At 46.8% G+C, this 19,661-nt stretch overlaps 1 protein-coding gene across 1 annotated transcript; it reads right to left on the bottom strand.

The window, feature by feature from the left end:
* Positions 1-1,128: 1,128 nt before the first annotated feature.
* On the bottom strand, positions 1,129-7,778 carry LYRM9 (LYR motif containing 9). Its single transcript, XM_081108851.1, has 3 exons — positions 7,622-7,778; positions 5,667-5,759; positions 1,129-4,656 (listed from the first exon to the last, which is right to left on the bottom strand). The coding sequence occupies exons 1-3, from the start codon at positions 7,745-7,747 to the stop codon at positions 4,639-4,641; spliced, it is 237 nt and encodes a 78-aa protein (XP_080964977.1). The 5' UTR covers positions 7,748-7,778; the 3' UTR covers positions 1,129-4,638.
* Between the last annotated feature and the right edge of the window lie 11,883 nt (positions 7,779-19,661).

The raw sequence follows: 19,661 nt of genomic DNA, 5'->3' as shown, positions 1-19,661 counted from the left end.
CAATCAATAACAATTAGGTGATATAAGAGCAAGGTTTGAGTAGCGTCAATTTGTGAACATCATTTTCCCCTTTTAGCTCAGTATCTGGTTCACTTAGTTCTAAATACATATTACTCTTCTGAAAAAAAATATGTGGGCAACACTGATTTTAAAAATCTCTCCCTATCAGGTGAATTGGGGCCAATTTGACCAGGAAAATATGTTGCCCCTTAACATGCCCTAGTTGAAAGGGAACAGGTTCTGATTTTAAAAAGTCATTGGTTGGTTAGATACCCCTACCATTTGTATAGAAACTTTATCCCGAGGGAGAGGGAAACTTAGATGGGCAGGGTTAAGAGCAGATAAGGTAGCCCCAGTATTTACAAGGGCCTTAGTAAATCCCCCTTTTATGATAATTTCAATTTCTCCTAAAGTATTAGTAAGGAGAAGGAGAAAATACCCTCTCATAGTACCCTATGTTTGCTTCTGTTTTCTCTTTGTAAATAACACTTCAGTTTGTTTGTTTTTCTATAATCTTTCTTATGGTGACCTGGGTTTTTACAGCGAAAGATTCCTTTACAGTTTCACAAACCTTACTTAGTAATTCTGCTGCCTTGCTCTTAGAAACCAGTAGGTGTATTAATTGGAATAGGTCAGAATAGCCAGGATTACATGTTCTAACAGTTAAGTTTTTGTGAATCCATCAGGGTCCCAGATAAAGTCGGGAGCAATTGCCAGCTCCTCTCTAGCTGAGACCATTTTTTTTCCAAAAGGAGCTATTGGAATTCCTATTCTCATTTTCCTTCAAGTCAGTGGCAGCAGAGGAGACGGAAGGAAGAAGAGAGAGGAAAGGGCAAGTTCAGACAAGGAAGCTCAGAAAGGAAGAGGGAAAAATGGGGTGTAGGCATTTATTAGCTTCAGAATAGGTTTAGGACAATCTCTAAAATTTCGTATTCCACTTTTTTAAATAATTTTTTCTATGCTTCTCCTTAGAAGCTTCTAATTGCCAAATCAAGATATGCTTCCCATATAGTCATTCAGTTTAATTTTAGAGCTGGTATTTTTCCTATTTTTTTGCATGCAAAATATTAATTTAGGTACCCAAAGACAACTGCATTTTGGCCATTTTTAAGTTCATATTTTCTAATGAAATCTTCCCATTTCTGTAAACCACTTGCAAGTAAAGGCTTCCTATCAGGAGTATTAACTGAGGGCTGGGGTTTGGGAGTTTCTGGACTTGGGAGCACAATTTCCCATGTTACTTTTTTTTAATGTTTATTTTTGGCTATCTGTAGTCTGAGTAAATTTTCTAGGGATGTCATGTAGAGGGTCGAAGTGTGCTGCTTATGGGTTGAACTCCATGAGGCTCTCACCCCTCGAGTCAAAATTCAACCCTTTTACGTGCCTCAGTTTCTCTCCCAGCTGTCCAAAACAACAGGAAGGGCTTGGGGCCCTGGCGGATCAAGCCTTATGGGGGCCCCCTGGACGAGCCAGTTAGTTCATTACAATTGAGTTAGGACTTCCCTGTGGGGCTCCTGCACGTCCTGAGGAATGACCTCTGACACCTCCACAAAGATTCTTAGTCACCTAAGAACACCCGAGAATCGGGCTGGAGAGGGGATGTGCCCCTTTATCTTCAGAGCTGAATGAGTTCGGTTCATTTATATGGCAAAGGTTGTTTTTTGCTCAGACTCAGAAAGCAATTCCAATTGAAAAGCCAAAATCAAAACCAGCCACCCATTTTTTTCCTCCGGGCTCACCTTAGCCTGAGTTCAGTCAACCCTTAACCTTAGTTCCACCTCAAGGATTTAAAAATACAGCTCAAATAAAGTCAGACTGTCTACCAAAGCAAGGGAAGGTCCCGGGTCCAAAAGACAACTCACCCAAGTCCACCCAATTGGGGGAGGGGGAGGGGGAATTGGCAGGCTCAATGGGCCCCCTGCTGGATCCTAGCACCGGGTCCAGGTCTGCAGGATGGTCCTGGGTGAGAGTCTGGAATTCTGCCGACTACGCCAAGTAATGTTAACATAAAAAAAACTTTCAAACCCATAAAGAATTTTTGTGAATTTATTTGAGCCAAACTGTTGACAATTGCCAGGAAGCAGAATCACAACATATTGGGATAATGCTCTGGAGAATGGTGGTTTTCACCTTGTTTTATTCATTATAATCAAAGGGAAATACTTAAGTGGGTTACATGAAATCCATGGTGATAGATTAGGGAGGTGGGAGGAAGCAAAGCGGGCAAACCTCTGGGATTGGATAATAAGTAAAATGATAGACACTTCTTTTACATAGGCGGGTACAGGATAGTTAACAGTCAACAATTAACAAGATAACAATAACAATGAAGGGATTTGTGGTCTCCTGTCCTGGCACCCTGACCCATTGGTTGTGCCCTGAAGGGTCCAGAAAAAGGGAAATTACAAATTACCCTGACATTCCAATGATATGTTATCATAGATGCAAATGACAACAAACAGGCTTCGTTAAGGTAAAGATTGACCTTTGTCAGGGAAGACACCAGCCTAGGATGTGACTATCCACTATAACTGCTTTTAGTTAAAAGGTTTTTTTTCTTTCTTTCTTTTTTGTTTTTTTTTCTTTTGTTGTTGTTGTTAATCCTCACCGGAAGATATTTTTCCATTAGTTTTTTAGGGAGAGTGGAAGAGAGAAAGAGAAACATCAATGTGAGAGTAACACATTGAATGGTTAACACATTGAATGGTTGCCTCCTGCACACACCCGAGCAGGGCCCAGGCTGGGGAGGAGCCTGCAACCAAGGTACGTGTCCTTGACTGGAATCGAACCTGGGACCCTGTTATCCACAGGCAGATGCTCTATCCACTGCGCCAAACTACAAGGGCAGTTAAAGTTTTCATTTCAGACCATCCTTTGTGGTTATTTTAGGTCTTTGAGTGTGTAAGACCGCCATTCAGGCCTTCCCTGAGCTTGTCAGGTTAGCATGTGGCCCCTTTTTTGTCTACAACACTTAGTATGAAAGTTAGCACACAGTAGGGAACAGCAAGTGGCAAGAAGACACCAAGCTTTCACAATGTGATGTATTTACTTCACTGTCTGCTGATCAGTCGAATGCACATAGATGTAGCTGAGCCACTTTAAGCCATGTAATTGCCAGCACATAAACACATGCTAGCTCGTCCCTCTGGCTGAGTCCTCGGGGGTACTCAAGTCCCGGTGTGGCCTCTGGTTTCCACCTGCTCTGGCCAGTTCCCACTGATCCTTCCCTGCTGCTCTCCTCCTTCCTTATCCCTCCTCCCTCCCTCCCTCCCTCCCGTTCTCCTTCCTTCCCTCTTTCCCTGATGCTCTCCTTTCCCTCCCAAATCTGTGCTGTTTGGTAGATTCAGACAGGCCTGGCTTAGCGGCTTCGTGACCCTGAAAAGAGGCTCAACCTCTCCGAGCTACCATCTCCCACTTGCAAAGCAGGGCTCCCTAACAGTTGTAGCTGGTAGCCACGGGCTGGCCGAGCAGCCAGCTCCCCATGCAGCCAGCTCCCCATGCAGCCAGCTCCCCATGCCAGGCTCTGGGTGACGCTTGGCATGCATTAGATCTCATTATTCCTCACCACAGCTCTCGAGGTAGGTACGGCCATTACCCCACTGGACAGATGGGGAAAGTGAGGCTGAAAGAGGCGAGGTAAGTTACCCAACCATAATCCGAGCAGAACTGCGATGCGAGCTGGGTCTGTCTTTCTCCACCAATTTCAGGCTCGTGAAAATCCACAGGACTGCTTGCTGGCTTCCCTCCTCCCCTCCTTCTGAGATGGTGGCAAAGGAGGGAAGGGACAGTCAAGACAGATGGCAGGTTCACAGAAGCCTAAACACGTGGGCACTACTGGAGGTGCTCGGCATTCCTCCTTGTTTCATGCAGGCTGCATTTCACCACTCAGGACCCCGGGACTCCGTGACGGCAGAGACCCATGAAGGCAAAGACCAGGCATCTGCTTCTCTGGGTGGGAAGCACGGGTGCTTGGCAGACTGCTGGGCGCAGTGCAACTGTGAAGGCTCGGGGGCCTGGGGGAAGGGGACAGTGGCGATGAGTAGGGACAGGACAAGTCCACAAGCAAACGAACCAAGGTGCCGTGGGCTAGAGAGAGATACGCAGAGCCCTGTGGGAGCAGAGGAGGGAGCGGGGAGGGCGGCTTCCTCAGAGGGTCATCTACTGGCACCACCAGGTACCATGTCCTGCGTTAGGCTCTTTGACTTCATCTTATTTAATTCTCACAAGAGAGGAAACCAAGCTCAAAGTCAACGCCCTTGAAAAGCCGCTGAGCTGGGATTCAAATCCAGATCTGTCTGGTTCTGACACCCATGCCCTGTCCTCCTTACAGGCCGCCATCTGAGGGGACGCCCACTCGGGTCTCAAAGAATGACGTCCAGAATAAATGAATCACTTTCAGAGAAAAGTGAAAAAACACATTCTCCCCAAATCTCACATCATAACCGCCTGGAAAAGCAAACATAAAGGTCACCGGGGACACAAGCAGCCCGAGAAGAGCCACTGGAGTAAACGCCAGCTGCTCCCACACCCGTGTCCTGCTCCCCACCAGCAGGACAATGAGAGTCCAGAGCTGCTGCTGGTTCCTTCCAGGGAGGCCTCTCACCTTCAGGTCTTCAGGGCGGCTTCACTCTTTGAGTCTCAGTTTTGCTTTTTATACTGCAAGACAGAGAGGTCATTAGAAGCGGGTGAGGACAGCCAATGCGAGAGGGAGGACCAGGGAAGGCTGAGAACGGTGGTCATCTAGGCCTCGGATGCCCCCCGCAGGGGCTTCTTGAAAGTGGTGGAGCCCAGGCTGCTGAATCTAGCTGGTGCCTGGATCCCCGCTTTCTCCTTTAGTGGAAAAGGTGGCTGATGGGGTTGGAAGGAAGGATAAGAAAGACACTGGGGAACTAGAATTAAACACAGTGGCATGTCCAACATTCCCTTTAAGATGAGCCTTGTTTGGAGGGAGGAAAAACCTCAGGTAGAGGCGGAACCTCAAAAGCCATCTAATCCAATCACTGAGTTTAAAAAAATGAATCCTGGGCCCAATAACTGGAGTTTCTGACTTAGAAGGACAGAGGAATAGGGCATGTTTTCACTCTCTAGGTTTTCTAACCAAAGTGTAAGGACCAGCAGGCCAGTCTATGATACTGACTCTCTTTCGCCACCAAAACAGACACTTGAAGGTTTCCTCACTAACCTGCCTCAGTGGGAATACCTGCAGAGACAGAGCTCACTACCCACCCCCAAGACAGCTCTTTCTTCACAACACTGTTGTCAGCTTTGTCATATTGTTTCCAGTAAGACTGCTCTCTTCCTTCTCCCTGCTGCGCCATCTCACTCTCCCATGGATGTTTCTCTCTCCCTCTCCTTTCTCTTTCTCTCTCTCTCTCCACCCTCTCCCCAGCCCCCAGCCCCCCATCTCCCCCTCTCTAAAAATCGAGGGGGAAAATATCCTCGGGTGAGAATTAAGAAAAAAAGAATTTTGTCTTTAGGGATTGAGGGTGTCCCCCTGTCCCCTCAAACACAACAAACACACAAATACAATCAGAAGGGCATCTGCCATCACCTTTTGGCTCCTAGAGGTGGGGAGCAGCGAGACTGTTCTCAATGTGGAGCAGAAGCGACCCCTGCTGGTCATAGAGATTACAGCTCACAGGTATAGGTAGGAGCCAAGCACTTACTTTGTTCAGGATCCAGTCAGCATCTTCAATGGCTCTTTTAATAATCTGCTGGATTCTCTCAGGATTGTCTTCATCTGAATGAACCCGGAAACTCTGAAAGTTTAAGCATAAAAAAAAGATGGTGGCAAAATTCACAGGACCAGCAGCTTCAGAGCACCACAGGCCAGGCACACTGTGGGCACTTTATACTCAGCATCTCTCTTACCCTCCATAAGAGTTATGATTCCACATAGAGATGAGGAGAACTGCTGCTAAGCCAGTGGTTCTCAACCTCCTGGCACTTTAAATACAGTTCCTCGTGTTGTGAGCCAACCATAAAATTCTTTCATTGCTACTTCATAACTGTAATGTTGCTACTGTTATGAATCATAATGTAAATATCTGATATGCAGGATGGTCTTAGGCGACCCTGTGAAAGGGTCCTTTGACCGCCAAAGGGGTCACAACCCACAGGTTGAGAACCGCTGTGCTAAGCAATGGTGTCAGCATTTGAATTCTGGTCCATTCAACTGCACAGCACATACTCTTGCCAGCAGGGCAGTTATGAAATGGAAGACTGGTCCCTAAGTTACCACCCAAATCAAGCTGGACCCAAAGGTTATCAGGTGTGGGGAAGGGTGATGGAGGGCCTAAGGGAAATTTCCATCACTGTTTCGTTTGCTCCTCCCAGGAAGCTGCTCACTAGGGGGAGATGTCTGCATGGCTTCACAACCAGGAAGACTAGGGCTTCTCCGGCCCGTGCTGGAGAGCCAAGCAGAGGAGGAAGGGGCCATGGGAGGGTGGTGTGGCAAATCCAGCCACGCCCAGTGCAGAGCCCAGGCTGCTGTTTGCGTCTGGCCAGATGTTCCCCCTCGAGGAGCAGCGTGAGACTCAGGTTCACTCAGGACACTTGGCCACTGGTGCCTCCTCTGGCCTGTTGCTCTGGACCCCACACACCCTCCTTGTCTTTAGGAGCATCTCAAGTGCTCACCTCTGGGCAGTCCTCGCCGACTCCCTCAGACAACTAACTGCTCCCTTCTCCATGTTTCCACAGCCCTCTGTTGCTTCCTCTATCGTTTCTAGTTTCCACATTATATTTGTATTAATTTTAGTTTTTAACTTTTTATTTGGAAATCATTTCTAACCTGTAGAAAAACTGCAAGAATAATACAAGAGAATGGCCTTCAGAATCACCAGGTGTTAACATTTTGCCACTTTGGCTTCACTATTCTCTCTTCATGTGTTTGCATTAAACTCTTGGGAGCACTTAAAAGTTGCAGACAAGCCCTTCACCCCCAAACACTTGGGTGTGTATTTCCTAACAACAAGGGCATTCTCTTAATAACAACAGTACTCAAATTCAGAACATTTAACATGGATACAGTACTAGTGTATCTATAGAATTCACAGCCCAAATGCCAACTTCATGAATTTCCCCCAGCAATGTCCTTTATGAGAATTGTTTCTCTGGTCCAAGATCCCATCTGGAATCATGCGTTACATTTCGCAGTCACACCTGTTTATTCCCCTTTAAACCAGAGCAGCCCTGGTGCCTTCCTCTGTGTCTCCCGACATCGATGTGTTTGACAAGAACAGGCCAGTTATGTGGTGGACGGTCCCTCAGTCTGGGCTTACCTGATGTTTGCTCACGGTTAAAGTCAGGTGTGCTTTGTCGACAGAGACCTCTGTCACAATGAGGATGTGCCTATTTTAATTATCCATTTGGCTGCCTATTTTAAGGCTTGGCGCAGAGCTGGGGGGCTGGATGGCACATCCATCCTCTGCTTCCTCAACAAAAACCAGAGAGAAGAGCTGGGCTGCCCAGCACTGATACCCAGTGGCTCTTACTAAGCTGCCACCCCCACCGCCTGAAAGACCATCCCTGCCCCCGTTCCTGCCCCTGACCCCTGACCCTTTGATAGGCCCTCCATCAGAGGAATCTCCCCACCCCCAGGCCCAGCATCCCCTGCTCCCACCTGCCTGACAGCGTGTCTGTAATGCTCCTGGATGCCCTTGGTGGGCAGCTGTCGGCAACAGCGCAGCAGGTATCGGTAGAGCTGCAGAGGCGTCTGGACCAGCTCTGCCCCCGGGAGCGGGGCCATCTGCAAGGCTGTCTGTCCCTGGAAAACACAGAGCATCACGCCTAAGGCATCAAGCCAATGCCCAGTCCCGGCCCCCGGGCTCCAGCGCTCTGTGGAGGAGGCTTGATAACAGCACAGCACAGAGGCCAGGTCGCGGTCATACCACACCCTCGGAACCCCGACGCTGAGCTCTGGCTGTGCGTTCAGTCTCGCAGGCTCTCAGCCCAGAGCAGGCGACAAGGAACACAAATGAGATGTTCAGCCTCATCTTCTTTCTGAACACCAACTCCAGGTGGCGGGCAAGGAGGAGTCACTGACAGGCGGAGGAGGAGAGACAAGCAGGAAAATCATGCGTCACAATTGCTGAGGAATCATCTAACCTCAAGCAACAGAGGGCAGGATGAGAGGTTCGAGCCTCGCTACTCAAAGGGTAGCCGGAAGCATCGACATCACCTGAGAGCTTGTTAGAAATGCAGATTCTCAGGCCCCGCCCCAGACCTACTAGACAGAACCCGCGTTGTAACAAGATGTCCAGGAGATTCACATGCAGTTAAAGTTTGAGAAACACGATTCCAGAGGACTCTGCGTAAAGAAGCAGCTACATAAAAAGTTGTCATGATACACGTGATTTCACTTTCCTGTATGTTAGAAATAGGAATAATAATGAGCTCTTGCTCTGGCAGGGTGGCTCACTTGGTTAAAGTGTTGCCCCATACACCAAAAGGTGGCAGGTTCAATTCCCAATCAGGGCACATAACTGGGTTCGATCCCCAGTCAAGGCACATACAGGAAGCAACCGATCAATGTTTCTCTGTTTCTTCTTTCTCTCTCTCTCTCATCAATAAACATATCCTCAGGTGAGGATTAATAAATAAATAAAATAATAATGAGCTCTTATTCTGTCCTATTCGCTTTTTGTGTGATTAATGCACACATTTTTAAAAAATCAAGCACCAGAAAGAAGAAAAGAAAGAAAAAATCAGCACAGAGAGGTCTGATAAGAATAGAGCTGGGATTTGAACCCAGACAGGTTCCAGAGCCCACCTCTTCTTTTTATTAAACCTTTAGAGCTTTATTGATATGTAATTAACATACAATCGACATATTTAAAGCGTACACTTTGATAAGTTTCGACATATGTATACACCTAAGAAACCATCATCAAAAGCAAAAGAGTGAACATCTCCATCACTCACACAAATTTCCTGCAGCCTCTTTGTAATCCCTCCTCCTGCCCTCGCCACTCCCCCATCCCAAAGCAAGCTCTGCTTCCTGTCACTACAGATTAGTTTGCATTTTCCTGAGTTCTACATAAAAGGAATCATACATCATGTACTCCTTTGTGTCTGCAGAACCCATATTGTTAAGCTCTGTATAATCATGTCTCTCTCCAAAGAACCTGTAACTCTAATTTGGCCTCTTATGTTTTGAAGAAGGAAACTCAACTAAGAGCACAAATTCCAGTCCCCCCTACCCCCCCAATAATAGAATCTAGAACATAAGGATTTGTTAAGCTTCCATTCAGTGCCTCCCAGCCCATAACAGTACCTCCTCTATGCTCACTGCCCTGCAGGCTCCTGCCTGGACCTCTGCCACAGCATCTTGCCTGTGTTCCTGCCTCCGCCCGTCATGTCCCAGTCTCCTCCACAAGGACCTTCTCCCAGATCCCCCAAACCACAAGTCAGTCACCTCTTGGTGCCTGTGCACATGCAGCTGCCTGAGCGTGGAGCTCCCTTCCCCTCTCCATGTGAGGAACTCATGTTTATCCTGCCAGGCCCAGCTCGATGTCACTTCTTCTGGGAAGCCCTTCCTGACTGTCCCTCCGGGGGGGCGGGGGGTGGGGGGAAGCAGTACCCTGTTTATGGAGCTGGTACAGTGCTTCCCACATTGCCAGGATTCATGCGCTGCCAGGCCTGGGCGGCCTGGCCCAGGCCCCAGTGCTTCGTGCCCTGTTTACTGAACTGGACTGAATGGGATCTGTTATCTCCTCCGCCCAGGTTTCCCCTCTGTGACAGAGAAGCTCACTGTGCTCCAAATGAAGGAGCTGAAAGACCAAGATTAAGTGACTGGCCTTGGTTTGCAATCGATCAGAGGTCCTTAAACTGAGAAAAGAAACTCAGTAAGTAGCTGGTTTCAGAGGCTCCTGCATTCCATTTCCAGCAGATCTTCCTGGCAACAAAAATGTCTATCTCCACAGCAAAGTTTCCCATTTGCTCCTGGCGCTCCGGGCTCTCGCTCTGACTCTGGGGTGGGTAGGTAGGTGGTTGTCTGCCCCCACCACCCATCTGGTAACAGCCCCAGATGTGTGGCTGGTGATCCCGTGAGGCCAGGTCATAGCCCACAAGGTCTGGGTGGAGCTCCACTCCAAGTCTGGCCAATCAGAGACCTGCATCCACATGGTGGCAGGGATTGGTTCACAGCTGGGCACATGAAGGAAGCTGAGTGAATCTCAACAGGTCTACAGGAGTGACTAGACCTGATGGTGAGAGGACTCATCTTCTCTCAGGGAAGCCATCTTGCCTCCTCTTGAAGCCGGAGACTGAAGCCACAAAAGGCAGAGCTGAGAACCTGCGTAAAACCAAGTCTGAAGAATTCACTTGAGCCCTAAAACCATTCACCTGAAGGCAGTCCCACCCCTAGACTTTGCAATGATCCAAGAAAATTAATCCCATTTGCCAAAGCAGCTTGGGTTTGTTTTGTCACTTGCAGCCAAAACAGTTGAAACGGATCGAAAAATCTTAATCTCCCAAATTCTACTTCCATGATGAGCTGTGATGGTTCCAGCTCTAAGGAAGAGTGCAAACAGGGCGGGGTTCCCCAAGGTCCTCGTGCCCCAAATATCAACCTGCCAGTCTCACCAGCCACACTGAGGGGAACCCCATACAATGGGGGCAAAGACCTTCAAGTACCACCGGAGAGGACATACCACTGAAGCCCGCAACCTGATGGGCAGATTCCACTGGCCGGCTTCCCCAAACTATATAAAGTGCTAATCAAATATTGTAAAATGCTAGTGGTGTAACAGATGGTTACCAGCTGCAGTCTTCAAAATTAACATTTGGAAAGAGCACAACTTAGTTTCATTACTTAAAAACCCAAGCAATACTTAGAAACCAACCCAGCAAGTATGGGCGGGAGACTATTTTCAGCTCAATTATCATTCTCAGTCCTTCCCAGTAATAACTGGCAGAGAAGGCATGTGTGGGTCCACTCAGAAGAGTTAAACTAAAAATATCTCAATTTAATTTAAAGTGTGGGTTTGCTTTGATTTAAGGGGCAGTGAACCTCACAGCATCATTGCTAAAACTGTACTCAAACCCCGTGGTCCTGGGAATGCTCGCTTGGCACATCCTTACTCCTTGGACTTGACCCCTCGACCTGGGCTCCCTGCCTCTGTGAAAACATTACCATCTTCCTAGCCAGTGGTCGGCAAACTCATTAGTCAACCGAGCCAAATATCGACAGTACAACGATTGAAATTTCTTTTGAGAGCCAAATTTTTTAAGCTTGAACTATATAGGTAGGTACATTGTTATTAACTTAATTAGGGTACTCCTAAGGCTTAGGAAGAGTCACACTCAAGGGGCCAAAGAGCCGCAGTTTGCCGACCACGGTCCTAGGCAACCAAACCAAAACCATCCCAGAGCCAGACTCCTCCTCCTCCCTCCACTCCTATGTCACTGGTCTCTAAGTCCTACCAAATCCTACACCTAAATGCCCATCAAATCTGTCCCCTCCTATTTCCATTGTAAGAGCCTTGGTTAAGGCTCGTATCTTAGCTCACAGGGACAACTCCCAGAGTTCCCAGCAGGTCTCCCTATCTTCCGAACTATTCTTCACTCAACAGCCAGAGTGAATCTTTCCAAATGTGACCCTCAGCATGTCGCGTTCCTGCCTAAAACCCCTAACAGCCTCCTTTACCCCCCTATCACTCCTGACGACTTTCCCCAAAATGTGGGACAAGCATGCAATTATTTTAAGCAGTATAGGAACCACCGTCTTTTATTGTAATGATTTTATGTTTATTTTCATGTGTAATGAGAAAAATCCCACAATTTCGTAAGTACTATGGCAAAGTGAGACTGGGAGAGCTTTGTGGAGTTCATTGATTCAAGTTAGCTCTGCATACATCAAGGAGAAAAATATATATCTTTTTTCCTTTTAAATCAAACAAAAGATCAGGTGAAATTTATTTAGCTCTTTCCCAACTCAGAACTGAGCTCTGGTTAGTCATCCTGTCCCCTTTCATGAATTAGAAAGTTATAAAAACACCTCAGGGAGTGCGGCTTGCCTCACAGTAGGCTCTCAGGAAACAGTGTTAACTGAATGAACAGAAAAACAGTCCCATGTAGGCAGTCTTTCAAAACCAGAATCGAAGAGCTGAGAGCCACCTTCTCCCATCCAGTGTGAAGAAATCTCTCCTCCACATCCTTGGCAGCCCGAGCTGTCAGAAATTCCTTTTGGTTCTGGGCTAAAATCTGCTCTGAAAAATTCTACATATTAGTCTGACCTCTGCCTTTTGGAGCTAAAGTCTCTGGTGACCTATCCCCAAGTCCAGACTTTCATTATTTAGTCAATTGCCCCAGCCATTCAGTAGTTTCCTTTCCAAGATAACCATCCTGCTATGACCTCCCAGTGCTTCCCCAACCCACTGTGGACACACACAAGCCCTCATTACTGATCCCAGCCTCAAAATCACGGTTTGCTTGTGTTCTGACCAGCTCTGTGGGCACTGGTACCTGCTACGACATGGGTGAACCTTGAAAACATGCCTCGGATGGCAATGTCACCTTTCTACTTGGGAATTCAAGGAATGCAACTTAGCATTCTCTGTTTTAGCTTACCTGGCCTTGGCATTCAGCTGGAAGGTACCTTTATTTCCATGAACTATTCTTTTTTGTTTTCCATGAACTATTCTTAAGTCTCTTTCCCCATCTTTACTAGTTCCGTCCAGAGTCACTGGGGTGTGCCACAATCTCTGGGGTGCCTGATCCTGTCTGTTATCCAATTCAACTCAATTCAGCACAACAATAGCACAATCACATACCAGGTACAAATGGGGTACAAAGAGAGAGATTAAAGCCAGCAAGCTGTGTCAGTCACCCATACACCGCCATTCAGAGCAGCTAATACCTGTGTGGCTCTGGATTCAGCCCTGGGACCAAAGCTGAAAGGCTTGACATTTACCGATGGATAAACAAAACATGGTACCTTCATACAATGGGTTAATTTATAATTAAAAAGAAATGAACTACTGATACATGCTATAACATGGGTGAACCTTGAAAACATTACTCTAGGTGAAAAAAGCTAATACCAAATATTGTATGATTCCATTTATGCGAAATGTGCAGAATAGGCAAATCTATAGAGACACAAAGTAGCTCAGTGCTGGCTAGGGCTGGAGGGAAGGGGCGGTTGGGGTGATGCGAGCTAAAAGAGGAGTTGCTCTGGGAGTCATGAAAATGTTCCAAAACTGGCTATGGTGATGGATGATGCTCCCATCTGTGAATGTACTAAAGGGCATTCAATTGTGCGTTTTAAAGGGGTGAGTTGTATGCAATGTAAAAGCGAACAAAAGGTTAGTCTTAAGGGCTAAGGGGCCTCAGCCACGGAGTGATCTGATCCGTCCTTCGGCAGCAGAAATCAAAATGGGACGGTCACTCCAGGCAAGCTCGCTCCCGCGTGCTCCAGACAGAGGGGCCCGCGGAGGGGCCACATCCACTTGTTAAAGCGGGCGATCGGGGGCTGACCCCGCAGGTGTGCGCGCCAGACAATGAACATTTCCCTAGTGGGCCCGCGGCCAGGCTCCGCGGAGGCGTCCGGAGACCCCAGGCTCCCTGCGGGCGCCCTGCGGGCCCCCGGGCCTGCCCCGCTGCTCCGCGCCGCGCCCGCGAGGCCTGCTGCGGGCCTGGTCGTCCCGGGCACCCGGCCCTCCCGAGGCACGACAACGGGCGGGGAGGGGAACGGGGCGGCGCGAGTCGCCGCAAGGTCTTCCCAGGCCACGCAAAGCCGAGGGCACCCGAGGCCTCACATCCCCAGCCCGCCCTCCACCCCAGCGGCTCCGGGCCCTGCGCGCCCGCCTGGCCCCCCTCCCTCCGCCCACGCCGCGCGCTCACCCGCCTCCACTCGGAAACGTCAACCCCGGCCCGGGCGGACGCGGGGCCCCGAGTGCGCCTGCGTCTCCGCATCTGCGCGGCCCCGCCCCCGCCTGGCCGCTGCGTGCCGAGCGCCCTCTGTCGGCCGCGCGCGGGACTTGGGGTCCAACCTGCCATACCTACTGGGTGCCCCTTCCCCAATCCGCCCCACTCAGTTGAAAAAGAAAGCCGTTCCACTGACATCCTTCTTACGTTAAACACCCACCCCTCCTTCTGGCTGTTGCCGCCTCGGATCTAAGCCCTGAAGGCAGGCTCTCCCCGCATAGTCCTGAACGTGGGTTGATGCTAAAACATCAGGGGCGTTCAAGATCTGTGAAAAGGCTGACGAGAGAACTTTCCGAAACCACTCGGGCTGATGACAGGAATTATATTTGGATGGGAAATTGCGTTTTGAGTCATTCCATTAAATTACAGTCCCATAACACCTGTCAAAAGAATAAATATGACAGTAATAGGCATGCTTCCTTTCAGACCCATCTATAATTATAATTGAGGGAAAGAATACAGAATTTAAACTCAGAGCTACTGCCAGTATCGTTCTTTGAAAATGAAATAATGCTGTTTTATTAAATAGGCTCTCCCTGCTCTCTAATGTTTAAAGCTAACGTGCTTCTCTGAATTGGTTTAAATACAAGTTTTATATCCTGAAAGAAGAAAAGATGAGTCTTTATCTTCAGACAAACCCCCTGTTCAATGCTGCTGCTGATCTTCTCTCAGCTGATGTCTAAAAGGGAGTTGGGTTGTTAGTGGATAATATTGCTTCTGTTCACGTCTCTCTTCTCTGGGGCTTTTTAAACCTATTTGTAATGAAAAGGCTGATTTCCTCACACAGACAGACTCCATGTGTAGCTGATTTAACAGGACAACTTTTTTTCTCTCTCTTTCTTTCTTCTTCTTTTCAAGGAAACATTGCTCCCTGGTGGCACCTGGGAATCTATTTTTCTCCTTTTAGGATAAGAGAAGTTGGAAGGGGGAGGGGAGAGATATTTCTTAACAGTGGCGGTTTTCAGGTTTCTCTCTCTTTTGTTTTCCCCTAACTCCCTGTAGAGTTTCCTCTCCCTTTTTTTGTTTTACCTTTTCACCTGACATACTAGCCTTCCTCCAAATCAGGTGGGGGTTCCAGCCCTGACATATTCAGATAATTGCCTCAACCATTCCATTTATTTTGAATATATAGACTTGAGCCAAATATATCTGAAAGACATGATTGAACCTTCTTAAAGAAGCCCTCTTATTTATACATGCATATTCAGGGGCACATCATTAGTGCAGATTCAATCAATAAATCATTAAGCTTTTAAGGCCCTTACTAGGAACAATCTGCAGTATCACCATCATTTCCTGTTTTCAGCGTTAGGCTCACTTAATATTTTGAAAATATTTCAGTTTGTCTTTGGCTCCATCTCCCTTTTGCTCCTTGATTGCTATGTTCCTGCATCAGAAACATTGTTCCAGGACAGCCATTTTCAACCTTTTTCATTTCATGGCACACAAACTAATGACTAAAATTCTGCGGCACACCAGAAATGTATTAATTTTTTTTTTTGCCAACCTGACAAAAATTAGTTATAATTTGTATTGAATGTATTAGGGTGACATTCGTTTGCAAAGCATACAGGTTTCAACTGTACAACTCAATAAAACATCTGCACGCTGCATTGTGCACCCATAGCCCCAAGCAAAGTCTCTTTCCATCCCCATTTTCTCCCCCTTTGCCCACCTCCACCTCACCCCTCACCCCCTTTCCCTCTGGCTATCACTACACTGTTGTCTGTGACCAAAATCAGCTGATGAACAAAATAGCAACAGAGGCATGGATGCATGGAACAGACTGACAGCTGTCAAAGGGGAGGAGCACTGGGGGACTGAATGGAAGAGGTGAGGGGATTAACAAAAAATAGGTATAATTTTGAATTAATCACACCTGACGGCAATTATTGTGCTGGCTGTTGTCAATTTTTAATTTGACAGTCTAAAAGGAAAAGAGGTCAGTGCCCCTGACTAAATAGGTATTACATGTTTTAAAAAGTCCCATGGCACACGGGTTGAAAATCGCTGTTCTGATACTCAGATCTCATAAAATATTCAAGATGCAAGCTGTTTCCTTTACCTCAAAAAGACTCCACTTTCAGAATCACTCGTGCCTCTCTGTCTAAACACACAAGATTTTACCTTTCTCAAAAATTCCTCGTAAACATCCAAACACCAAGAAAAAATAATAACCCAACATAAGATGGGCTTGAACAACAATTTCCGATTTTTTCAAAGTCAGAAGGAAACCTAGATATTTTAAATAATCGGATTATAATACTTTGAGCTTGACATCAACCTTAGATTCTCACGCTTCAGTAGTAAAGCTAAAGAATTCTTACCAGTCCACACATTCACTAAAATGACACCTGGCCCATGATCGAATGAGAACCCAACCATTCTTACTAGTTATTTTCCTCTACACTGAAATTTTAGCAGACAAACACCCTCATGTCAGACAATGCAGGATATTTACCAATAAGTGGAATTGAAAGACTTTTTACCTGAGATATTTGTCACCCAAGTTGGCTGTCCAAGGGACATGTTCTCATGGGGGAGTTTATGGACTTTTATAAGAAACACATCTCCACATTCTCCTGACCTCTGACATTATGCCATTTAACCTGACACCTGCAGGTTTGTAACCAATATTTGTAAGAAACAATACAAGTCCTGATGCTTCTTCCAATTTAAGTCTGTTTTTAGATTTCAAAGAGAAACGATACATTTGCATCCTCTGATTAAATCAGGTTATTGTCTCAAATGTTGACCATGTAAATAATTCAAATTAATTCATCACTGTACAATAGGTTTAATAAGCATAATAAACACTTTGAAGAAAACACGCAGGACCCTCGGCCTGCCCTTGCTCTCACTGCCATTATCTCAGATTTCCCTGTGAACGGAATGAGTGGTACCGCTGGTCTCTTCTATTCAAAATATGCAAAGTTGCTATTTACCAGTTTGCAATTTGCATGTCTCAGATCCTGGCAGAACACAGGGCGAGGGGCTTGGGGGGGGCTTGGTGAAAGTAAAAGGGGACACCAGAGTGGAAATGGAAAACCCAATGAACAGCCCTGACTGGTTTGGCTCAGTGGACAGAGCATCGGCCTGTGGACTGAAGGGTCCCAGGTTCAATTCCAGTCAAGGGCATGTGCCTTGGTTGTGGGCACATCCCCAGTGGGGGGTGTGCAGGAGGCAGCTGATCGATGTTTCTCTCTCATCAGTGTTTCTAACTCTCTATCCCTCTCCCTCCTCTCTGTAAAAAAATCAATAAAATATATATATATTTTAAAAAACCCCAATGAACAGATCTGCACCCCCAGGGGCCTGCAAAGCATAACCCTCACCAACTACTGAAGATTCATTTTTAAGAAAATGAAGATACTGGGTGTAAAAGGTTGTGTGACATCTTAGATATCTAGTTTCTTGTTTCTTTAATTGCTGGTTGAAGAAAGGGATGAGCAAGGATTTCAAGATTTTTATATAAAGGAATACAAGAGGGAAAAGGGTACAATTGTGACTGTTTACAACATATGCTTTTTCTTTTTAATATATTTTTGTTGATTTCAGAGAGGAAGGGAGAAGGAGAGAGAGATAGAAACATCAATGATGAGAGAGAATCATTGATTGGCTGCCTCCTGCACGCCCCCAACTAGAGATAGAGCCTGCAACCCAGGCATGTGCCCCCGAACTGGGGCCCTTCAGTCCGCAGGCCAGGTTCTATCCACTGAGCCATACCGGCTAGGGCTACAACATATTCTTAGAGAGTAATTTATGGCCTGGGTTTTAGACTTCCTAGACCTCTTTCTTGTATTGTTTTCTGCAGCTCCATAAATCTAAACTTGCTGACTGGTAAATATCATATTGTATTTCTTGGTGTGTTCTGTAATAATATATTTACACTGGCTACACGTGAGATCACACTGATGATCAGATGTGTGAATATGAGTCTCCAGTTTTCATCTCTTAAAAATATGTTCAATGTCTCATGATTTCAGATTATGAATAACATGCACACACATACACACAATTTTTTGTATAAATCACCTTTGAAATTTGAATTTTTCCCATGAAACGTATAAGTGAAGGCAGGATGGTGACATTAACAAAGGAGTGAATGTGCTTGGCAACATTTTTATTTTCTGCATTTTGATAGCATTTAACTAAAGATCCACTTTAAACATCACCTTGTTCACGAAGTGTAATTCTGTTTCCTCTGATTACATCTGCAGAGACTTAAAGCCAAAGGTTAAGAATTAATGTCACAGTTAATAGAAATGGAGACTGTACAAAATAATGAACTTTATTAAATGGGATTATTTGGAGGAAGAGAGAGACAGAGAGGTACAGAGGGGAAGGAAGGGGGGAGGGGAGGAGAGAGAGAAGGGGAGTGAAGATTGAGAAGAAGTTGAAGGAAGTTAGCCTTTTGGTGCTCCCCACAGAGAAAGGCCTGATAAAGTTAAGGGAAGGAGCCCAGAACAAAAATCATTTACTGAGGGAAACCATTATTCATTTTGGCCAGAAAATAAGGTGTCCAGTCAATCAAATATGTAGTTAGTAGTCATGCATTGTTAGTAGTACATTTACATGTAATACATACATATATATATATACTAGAGGCCCGATGCACGAATTTCGTGCAAGGGGCTCAGTCCTCGCAGCCCGGCTTCCTCCGGAAGGTCATCGGATGATTGTATATAGTCTTCCACCGGAGCCCCATGAGAGCGGCTCAGCCTTGCATTTCATCAAACATTCGCTGAGACCCCTCCAAGTGCAAAGCTCCATGCAAAGCCCTGAGCTGTAGCAGAGCCCCCGAACTCCCTTTCTCCCACTCCCACTCTCCTGCCCTTCTCCACTGATGCTGTCGCTCTCTCTTGAGCCCCCTCCTGGCTTCTCAGTGTTCTCTGAATAGATACCCTCAGCTCCTTATCACACCTACAGGGCCCTGCAGGGTCCGGTCTCAGGCTGCACTCCATGTCCCGGTCTCCTACTGCAGCCAAAATGTCCTTTCAGACCCTCAAATGCCCCATGTTCCTTCCACCTGCCCATCCTCTTGATCCCACCTCACAGGTCTCTTCCTCAACATCCCTGATGCCCCGACTCCCACTCGACAGTGGGGCAGACAGCTCTTCCTCCCCAGTGGTAGCCTGTCTCTTTCTCCATCCTTTATTTGGTAGGTGATGCTAGAAAATACCCAGGAAGGGAACAGAGACAGGGAAAGGGAGGCAGCCCATAAAGAGAATCTTGCCCATCAAGTCACCACCATGGGCAACTGAGCCTCATCCTGAGGGAAACCAATGTGAACACACACCTGCTATCCCACCCTAGGGTCATGAGAGCTGGGGTATTTACTGGTTGAATGATGCTCTCTGGGTGCAAACCCTCTGTACTTCTCCTGGCCTTCCATGCTCTCAGGTAGAGATGCAGATGCCGGTAGTAGTAAGTCCGCCAGATTTACACAACAGAAGGCTCAAGGCACTATGGGGGTGGATCTGCTAGTTACATATACATGTACATTTACATATAATACATACGTGTGTGTGTGTGTGTGTGTTTGTGTGTGTTGTCTTCACTAGAGCCCCCGGAGAGCAGGGGCTGAGTAGCCGTGTCTCTCCCAGTGCCTGTGCCTCACTTCCTCTGGTCCACCATTAAAATCACTTTGTAAATTACATCATTATCTAGCCACTATGCTGTATGCCTGAAACTAATATATAATAACATTGAATGTCAACTGAAATTGAAAA

This window comes from Myotis nattereri, assembly GCF_964212035.1.
Source record: "Myotis nattereri genome assembly, chromosome: 16".
Taxonomy (NCBI): Eukaryota; Metazoa; Chordata; class Mammalia; order Chiroptera; family Vespertilionidae; genus Myotis; species Myotis nattereri.
Note: the sequence above shows the minus strand (reverse complement) of the source record. Positions and strands in the feature narration are given on the sequence as shown.

Excerpts from the sequence above, each read along its gene's own strand:
- LYRM9 (XM_081108851.1), bottom strand. The coding sequence starts at position 7,747 with ATGGCCCCGCTCCCGGGGGCAGAGCTGGTCCAGACGCCTCTGCAGCTC. Across the intron at positions 5,760-7,621 it reads ACAGACACGCTGTCAGGCAG|AGTTTCCGGGTTCATTCAGA; the intron begins GTGGGAGCAGGG and ends TTAAACTTTCAG.